The sequence below is a fragment of the Vidua macroura genome, chromosome 18, assembly GCF_024509145.1.
Source record: "Vidua macroura isolate BioBank_ID:100142 chromosome 18, ASM2450914v1, whole genome shotgun sequence".
NCBI lineage: Eukaryota > Metazoa > Chordata > Aves > Passeriformes > Viduidae > Vidua > Vidua macroura.
The window spans coordinates 12,216,558-12,225,283 of record NC_071588.1 but is presented as its reverse complement, the minus strand read 5'-3'; the positions used below and the strand labels follow the sequence as shown (position 1 = coordinate 12,225,283).

Genomic DNA, 8,726 nt, shown 5'->3' with positions numbered 1-8,726 from the left:
GCAGAACAGTCAAGGGACCAAGTTCAGAAAGATGGGAACTTCAGCCAGCTTTCTTTATGTAGCATTAGGACTGCTGGGGAAGAGCCAGGAGCAGCTTTCTTGCTGTACAGTTACAATTCCTTGGATTAATCTGGTACCCCACCGAAAAGCATAGCCCAACTTTTACACTTCAAAGACCCATTCCAGGCAATTTAAACAGAACATCTGTTTAAATCTGCTGAAGCCTGAGACACTGTAAATGATGCTCAAATGATGTCCTCACTGTAAATGATGTCCTCAAAGACAAACTCCTTCTAGGGACTGAAACCCCAGCTCTGTTATCATTAGCCCTTAGTACCACTGCATCTTCTAGAACAAATTACCACCAGTACAGGCCTCTCATCCTCTTTGCAGAGGGAAGCATAAGTGCAACAAGAATTTGTTCAAATCAGGTCTGAGTTTTGATAGTGTGTGATTGGAAGACCACAGGGGAGGGGGAGTTGGTGTGTGTGCTCAATCAGATGCTGCTTAGTCCCATTTCCTAGTGTGGGGTGGTTTGGAGGTCTGAGCAGCCAGCACTGTTAGGAGTGAGCTGCTGTAAGATACAATGTGTGCAGACTGCTTCGAGGTTGGGTACAAGCACAGTGGGTACTGTGTTAGCAAGAATGGGCAGATCCATTTCATACAGGTGTCAGGGTAGGGACGAGTCTGTTTCATTTTCCCCTGAAACGCAGATGTTTAAGTTTCAGAACTAAAAAATTCAACAAGAGTGGAATTACACTGCAGGTGCAGACAGTCTTTATTGCCAGTGTCAAGTGCTGCTTCCAGCCACTGCCTGGGTCAAGTGTCCAGCTCAGTCCCTTTGTCCTTTCCCAGGCACCCCTTTATCCAATTAGACATCCCCCACACTCCTCCTCATGCTCTGCAGCCCTGCTGAGAGAAGAGGGAAAGGACATCTTCCAGCTAGCCTGAACTTTGCCTTGCCCACCAGAAAAAATCCCAAACCTGGCAGTTTTGAGCAAGTTCCTGATGAGCTGCTGCCTCTGCCCCTGGCAGAAATGGACACACAACTGAAAAATAAAGACTTTAATGTAAAGACTCTTTGGAAACAACCACCAGAAAAGGAGTGGGGGACATAAAGGAAAGAAAGAGGCTGAGCTGCATTCTACCATGGTACAGAACTACTTCCTTGAAAGCCCACAAAGAGGTCTCACAAGAGTGAGGGCCAGGTGCATCTTTGTAGAGAGGGCAAGAGTGACCTGGCACACAGCAAGTCATTGACAGCAGAAGGAGGAACTGGTTTAACACCCCATTTGATACTTATTCCACACCAGGGAACTGAGGAGCCTTCACAGCTTCAGCCACGTCCCTAGAACACCTCTGTAAGCATTCAGGAGTTCTTGTGTGCAAAGCTCTGTGGATCCACTTTGTACAAGGGGAAGATGGGTCACCCACACAAACAGCGACACACCACACATCGGAATGGCAACTGGTGTTATTCCAGTAGGATCTCTGGGCCACAGCCAAAGTCCAGCCAGAAGGGAGGAATCTGGCCACATGAAGAAGTCCCCCATGCTACTGTGGATGCTGTTGCTCGTTCTGGTCTTGGTCTCTAGGCTGGTGTTCTGGATGATCCTCAGGGAGAGGGTTGTAATTGGGATCCTCTTCAGGTGTGTCAAAAACCATCTTCCTGGCAAGGGACGTGCCCATCCCAGCAGGCAGGCAGGTTAGGAAACTGAGCTGAGGATGACAAACCCCCAGCCCTCCTAGGAACACCCTGGCCCTCTGTGGGGCTTGGCTGTCAGCCACAGCCACTGGCCCATTGCACCATCACCAACCATTCTTTTGCTCAGCTCAACACACAGTGATGACAGTACCTCCTTCCTTGATCACCAGGTCAGATTTGATTGTCAGTGCACAAAGCAGAACATATTCTGCTTTCTTAAACGATGAAAATACATCAGAAAAAGTCCTGCCTCCATCTAGCATTTCCAGAAGCAGTAAGCAGACTCTAGTTCTACTAGCAAAGCTGAAGGTAGCAGCAGCTGCTGTATGGGCCCTGTACACGTGTATATAATGTGCAAATAATGCAGCAATCCATGACCTGTGGAGCTGAGGTGCTGTCAGCAGGCAGTGGCCTCTCATGGTCACAGTTTGCTATGGAAGTGATCAGGTTGGGAAAGCCCACAGCAAAGCCCAGAAAGAATCAACTTTACTTACAGAAAGCCAGGGGTTAACAGCAACTTCTTTCCTCCAGGCTGATTGGGGAAAACATCTTCCAAGAAATAATAGATATGACCCACTGCAATCCCTGGGGAGAGATGCCACCAAGGTCAGGCACAGCTGCAACTCCTTTGCCAGCTGAACCAGAGCTGCTGGGCAAAACTCTAAGAACCCCCCAGCTGTGTGCCCACATCCAGCTCCCTCCAGAGCCAGGGATGGTGCAGGTTGCTGTGATCAGCATGCAGAGAGCCCATTAGCCTGAGGGCAGCATTGCACACCCAGGAGACCAGACACAGCAGAGTGTCAGAGCTCACCATACCCAGCTCCTACCCCAGGACAGACACACCAAAAAGCAGGTCACAAGCAAAAGCCCAGGCCCGAGCCCAGGCAGCTCACTTAGGAAACCCAACATCTTAGGTCAGGTGGAACCAAGAGAAGGTGCCAGTGTCCCAGTAGCACCCATGAGGACTGAGTGCTGTGCCTGCAAGGTGTCCTTGTTCCCATCACCCACCAGCTTTGGCTTACCCAGCAGATCGATGATGATGGAGTTGCCTAGGAGCAGAGAGAATCCCATCAGGACCCAGGGCAGGAAGGGGGCTTGGAAGTTAAGAAGCCCAAAAAAGTTCATGCGGATGTAAGGGTTCCTGCGACTCCACACGTACACCAGCATGATGGTGAAAGCCTGGCCCAGGAAAAACAGGCTGGCAAAGAGTCCAAACAGCTGGGAACTACCGAGTCAAGGAAAAACCTACCCACCCTGTGCACACCTCCAGGCAGCACAGCGTGCTTTGGGACAGGAAACCCAAGCTAGAGACAGCTGATCACAGCGTTCCCAGACACTGCCCATGTCACCAAGCCTTTCCTGGCTGAGATATACTGACCACCACTGTCCCCACACACATCTCCCTTCATGCCACCCCAGAACAAGACACTCTGGAGTGCACATGCAGGTTGTTCACTCCTTAAGCTGATGTCAACAACCACCAGAGACAGAGAGTTCTATAGTCACCTTTGCAAAATGAACATCAAAATGACCTACAAAGAAGGGCTTTCACAGTTTTACAGCACTTGGGACAGTGGCATATCTTAACAACTAGCTCACATCCACTATCTGCCTTCTAGAGAAGTTCAGCAGTGAGATGGCTCTTGGAATTCACAGTCCTCTTCTTCAGAGCACAAGGAGATAGAGGCAAAAATTTCCCCTGCCCTTGTTGTAGTTGGGCTCCAAATCCACGTCTCGTCAAGCACGTGGCTGCTGCAGCCACCTGGATTCTAATGGCTCACACAGCTTCATGCAGAGCTCCGTGGGGACAGCAGTGCTCTGAGCCATCTGCAGAGGACAGCAGAAGATATTTAGAGAAGGTTTATCCTTGGGCGGGAAATAAATTTCACCAGCAGATTCCTGTGTTGTGAAAAGAACTTAAGCTGTGTGATGGTACCTCCAGCTACTGACAGGCTGCAAGCTCTGGGCTCACACATGCTGAGTATGTGGGAACCCATTCCTTGTCCTCATGGCTCCACGTTCCTGCCTCTGTCCTGAGCCAGCCTCACACAATCACAGCCGTGCTGCACTCACCAGAGCTCAGTCAGTGGCCCTGGCACAGCTGGACAGGTTCTTGCAGCAGAACACGTGGCCTCCTTTCGGGCTGAGCCTCCCGAGCACTCTGCCACGTGTCCTCTTCAGGGATGAGGCAGCCCAGCCCCTTGCCAGGGGCTTCAGCACTTCTGCAGACAGCAGCACAGCCACAGGCAGCTCTTCTCTCCTCTAAGCACACTGGATGAGGCACTGGCCAAGCCAGGGGTGGGAAGGACGAGGAGCACAAGCTGTGCCATCCAGCCAGAAGCTGCCCCTGCACTAACGCTCAGCAGAGCTCTCCCAGGTCTCAGGGCATGAGCCTGGCAGGCCTGGGGCACAAGGCTCTCTGCCCTGAGGCACCAAGAAGGTTGATGAAGCAGCTGTGCTGCTCAGCAGGCAGGTACCTGCTCCACAGCACAGCCGGGACACAGAGGTAGCAGACAAGCCCTCACTATCCACAGCATCTCAGAGACACCAAGGAGCCTCAACCAGCTCAAAAGGATACTGTCATGAGAAACCCTCCAAAGAGGAACATGAAGACAAAGTCAGCCGTCCTTCCACGGAAGGAGCCTTCTTCTAGCATGCGGCAGTACCTGTACCTGAGAGCAGGAGAGAAGGGAGGGGTTGCAGTATAGGAAATTAACAGCTGGCCACCCTGTGCCCACAGCAGCACTGCCCAGGAACAAGCTGCTGCACGCTCTTGCATCCCAGGAAGCTGAGCCCAGAGCAGAACAGTGCAAGCTGCACCTCACACCACTGACCCCTGGACAGAGAGAGGCACCTGCTGTGCTTCAGCCAGAGCTCACCCCAGGAATGGGCACTGCTCTCCAGCAAGAGCCACAGCAGCAGCACTGCCAGCTTCCCTTTAGGCAGGGTCTGCCCTGCAGCAAGCACAGATGGAGGGGCACGAGGCTCACGGCTTCAATTCAAAAGAGCCAAGGGAAGAACCCACAGCCCTGGAGTGCTGCCAAGGCAAGCCATGCTGGGGGGGAAGGTGGATGGGGAGAGTTGCATCTAAGCCAAAATGGGAGCAGAGAACTTCACTGAGACCAAAGGATACAGAAATATCATGTTGAAAAAGAAACTGAATCCCAGGGGCCCAAAAAAGAGGAAGTTGGTGATCAGCCTCCATATCTGAAAGAGAAGAGAGAGGAGAGAGAAAAGGAGGTGGGCAGAGGTCTCTCCTCATCACATGTAGAGCAGCCCATCACACTGTCCACAGGGGATGAATGCTCAGTCATGCACCTGTCCCTTCAGAACTACCCCAGGACACCAGGCAGCTGCTCCACCCTCTAGTGGGACCTCCTTACATGATACCCTGGTACATTAGAGTGTCTCACCTTTCCAGGTATGGAAAAGAAGATTTCTCTACTTTTCTAGAGAGGTCAGACAGCCACAATTCAGCACCCAGAGCCAAATCAATTATTTTTCACGCCTCTCTACAATAAAGCCCTCTCCAACCAGCCCAACAGCAGCGGCCACACACGGTGTAACAGAGGAGGAAGAGATGGCTTTTGAGTCAAGGAAAAGCCAAGGTGGTGTGTGGCAGGGAAAGGCTGGGAGGAGTTCTCCCCACGCAGGTGCCCGTGACAAGAAGGGACGCTCTGTGGCTGACCCGGCTCGCAGCACTCAGGGAAGGCTGGAGCAGTGGCACAGGAGCCCCTCGGGATGACACAGCACTGCCGGGACACCCAGGGCCCCCGCGCTCACAGCCGCCCCTCGCTGGAAGGGGCGCAGCGGGCCCCACAGCCCGAGCGAGGCCTCACCTGGAACTTCCTGAAGATGAGGTCGGGGTTGAAGTACAGCTGGAAGGGGGTGATGAACTCCAGCTGCTGTGGGAGACACGCAGAGCAGCTGCCATCACGCGCTGCCCTCGGCCAGCCCCGGCTCCCGCCCCGCGGCCCCCCCCCGCCCCCCCGGCGCGGCCCCCGCTCACCACGGCGGCGGTGGTGAGCACGCAGGCGGTGGTGTAGGCGCGGGTCACGGCCGGCATGCCCAGGTACTCCTGCGCGAAGCCCTGGTACGCCATGGCCGCGCCGCTCCGCCCGCCCGACGCGGCGCCTTTAACGCCCCACCACCCGCGCCGCCGCACGCCCCGCCCCCGCGGGGACAGCCCGGCCAATCCCCGCGCGACAGGCGGCGCGCACCGGCCAATGGGAGCGCGCCTCATGGCCCCGGCCCGCGGCCGCCGCCAACCCGGAGCGGCCCCGCCCCGCGGCAGCGGCAGCGCCGGGCGGGGCCGGGCGGGGCCGGGCGGGGCCGGGCGGGGCCGGGCGGGGCGGGGCGGGAGGAGCGGGGACGGGCGGGGCCGGGCGGGGCCGGGCCGGGCGGGAGGAGCGGGGACGGGCGGGGCCGGGCGGGGCCGGGCGGGAGGAGCGGGGCCGGGCGGGGCCGGGCGGGGCCGGGCCGGGCGGGAGGAGCGGAGCCGGGAGGGGCCGGGCGGGGCGGCCGAGGTGCAGGGCACGGCGGAGCACTCGGCTTAGGCGGTGGACCAGGCGCGGGGCTGTGCCGCGGGTCCTGAGACAGTGGCCCTGACCTGCTCGGCCGGGGAAGCGTCCGCCCGGTTCCTGCCGCGGCCGAGGGAGCCGCGGTGCGTCCCGCTGCGGCCCCGCAGTGTCCCCGAGAGCCGGGGGCTCTCGGCGCGGTGCTGCCCCGCTGGCTCGGAGGGAGAGGAGCCCGCTGCGGGGAGGCGCGCTGGGAGAAGGGCGGCGGTGCCGCTGCCCCAGCCCGGGTGTGTTGCCGCTTGCTTCATTGATCAGAAGGGCTTTGTATTCACTAAGGCACAAAGGGCTTGGGGTTTTCAGTGATTCCTGCTGGAACCTCTCCTGCCTCCCGCATGGAGCAGTGAGGCGCTTCCCCAGGCTGTACGAGATCGCACCGAGCTGTCAAGGTCGCATAAGGTGGCTGGTAGAAACCAAGAGATGTGTGGTCCCACCGGCTGCTGAGGGGACCCGGGGAACAGCAGCAGCGCTGCACTCGGCCCTCGGGAGGAGCGGAGCCTGGGCTGGGCTCTCGGGAGGGAGCGGAGCCTGTGCTGGGCCCTCGGGAGGAGCGGAGCCTGGGCTGGGCTCTCGGGAGGGAGCGGAGCCTGTGCTGGGCTCTCAGGAGGGAGCGGAGCCTGTGCTGGGCTCTCGGGAGGGAGCGGAGCCTGTGCTGGGCTCTCGGGAGGGAGCGGAGCCTGTGCTGGGCTCTCAGGAGGGAGCGGAGCCTGTGCTGGGCTCTCGGGAGGGAGCGGAGCCTGTGCTCGGCCCTCGGGAGGGAGCGGAGCCTGTGCGGGGCTCTCAGGAGGGAGCGGAGCCTGTGCGGGGCTCAGGAGCCCTCCCTGGCCAGGAGGGAGCGGAGCCTGTCTCTGCCCGTGTGTCCCACACAGACAGCGCTCCCGAGAAGCGGAGCTGATACACATCTCCAGAAACCCGGCATCCTTCACTCTCCTGCTGATTGTGCTTCCCAGACCTGTCTGCCCTGCGCAGCAGTCGGGTCTAATGTTACAGCCACCCTGGATTCAGATGAGGAATGGGCCTGGTGTTGGGTTTGTACTAGAGGGGGTTAAGCTGTCATCAGAGCCTTAATGAGCCCTGAGATTTCCCTTTAAACCTTCAGTTAATGGGAAATGAAATTACCGAGGGGGAAGGGAGTCTTTGTGTCCTCCAGCACCTCCATCCCGAGTGCCCTTTGATGAAATACAAAACCCAGATGGAAGATGACAGGATATGAGGTTGAAGCAACATAATGGGGGAGAGAGAGGAGAAGACAAGAGACCAGTGGGGTCTGTCAGATCAGAGAAAGGGCTCCAGTGCCCTGGGCACTGTGATGCTGAGAGCACCTCTGGTGGGGCTGGAGGAGAAGGAGGAGCTGCATTAGGGATGCTGGCAGTGGAGCGGAGTGAGGAACTTGGACCCCAAACTGCAGCACTCACGCACTGACCCCAATGTCAATAGGCTTGGCTGTGTGGGGACAGGCTTTTGGTGGGAGCTTGGATTGGTGTGAGAACTCTGGCAGTTGAGAAGAGCTGAGCTTGCAGGGAAATTCATCGGGCCAGGAGCTCTGCAAAGAGCTGCCCTTATTCATGTGGCTGTTTCAGCCCAAATGCTGCGCTGCTGCAGCTCAGCCCTCCAGCATGCCAGCTCCTGACCCAGCAGAATGGGCAACTGAGTTGAAGAACAGAGAGGCAATAAATGAATAATAAATTAAATAAATGAATACGTATCCTGTTCCTTCGGGTGGGGAATTAGAGGTTTCCTATCTGCTCTTGCTGCTTCTGGACACTAGACAGAAGCTGAATTCAAGCACCATGATTCCTGCCCCTTCCTTATCTGAACCAAGCCTGGGAGATGAATATTGGGAGCCTCTCTGCTGCAAGGAGGTCCTCACTAGCTCCACAGAGATGGGAATCCAAATAATCAATCCCACTCACTCTCTGTGAAAGATTATGTGCAAATTAGACATTGCATAAAATCTAAAAAAAAAAAAAAAAAAAGTAATACTTAGTTTCCCTTTTTTTTTCCTCTTCCCTTATTTTCAAGCCAAAACTGAAGAACTCCACTTGTGCAGGCTTCTACTTAAGGCCTAGGGTTTATGGGGGAAGAGGGAGAAGTGATGAAATGCATTGGGAAGCTCACCAGCTCCCACTGGGAGAGGCCAAACAAATCTCAGTGTCACCCTGAGTTCCCAGGCTGCTTTCTGCCCATCTCAGTCCCTTCGGAGCTCAGCCAAGCTGACTTCATGCACTACAGTACACCCAGGGCAGCTTTAATCTTTACTACAATGTGCCACATTTTATGGGTTTTTGGAATTATGGCCTTCCACAAGTTCCCATCAGTGCAGGCACATATTTGGGTTCACATACACACCTTCATAGTGATGCCTTTTATAAAATCATGAAATCAAACTAAAAGCCTGAAAAAAACCCAAAGCCAAACTCTTTGTCTCAGCTACAAGAAAGTAAGAG

The 8,726-nt window shown here is 56.1% G+C and overlaps 1 protein-coding gene across 3 annotated transcripts; it reads right to left on the bottom strand.

Annotated features, from left to right (window-relative positions):
• Positions 1-1,050: 1,050 nt before the first annotated feature.
• On the bottom strand, positions 1,051-5,844 carry DERL3 (derlin 3). Of its 3 annotated transcripts, none has more exons than XM_053994122.1 (7): positions 5,715-5,844; positions 5,545-5,610; positions 4,839-4,912; positions 4,284-4,377; positions 2,728-2,923; positions 2,200-2,290; positions 1,051-1,669 (listed from the first exon to the last, which is right to left on the bottom strand). In XM_053994122.1, exons 1-7 carry the CDS (start codon positions 5,805-5,807, stop codon positions 1,555-1,557), a joined length of 729 nt encoding a protein of 242 aa, XP_053850097.1. In that variant the 5' UTR covers positions 5,808-5,844; the 3' UTR covers positions 1,051-1,554. The 3 variants fall into 3 exon arrangements, with proteins under 3 accessions (XP_053850097.1, XP_053850098.1, XP_053850099.1); XM_053994123.1 differs by having other exon boundaries at positions 5,545-5,607; XM_053994124.1 differs by having other exon boundaries at positions 1,644-1,719.
• Between the last annotated feature and the right edge of the window lie 2,882 nt (positions 5,845-8,726).

Excerpts from the sequence above, each read along its gene's own strand:
- DERL3 (XM_053994122.1), bottom strand. The coding sequence starts at position 5,807 with ATGGCGTACCAGGGCTTCGCGCAGGAGTACCTGGGCATGCCGGCCGTG. Across the intron at positions 4,913-5,544 it reads TCATCTTCAGGAAGTTCCAG|ATATGGAGGCTGATCACCAA; the intron begins GTGAGGCCTCGC and ends CTTCTCTTTCAG. Across the intron at positions 1,670-2,199 it reads CTGTTAACCCCTGGCTTTCT|GAAGATGGTTTTTGACACAC; the intron begins GTAAGTAAAGTT and ends GTCCCTTGCCAG.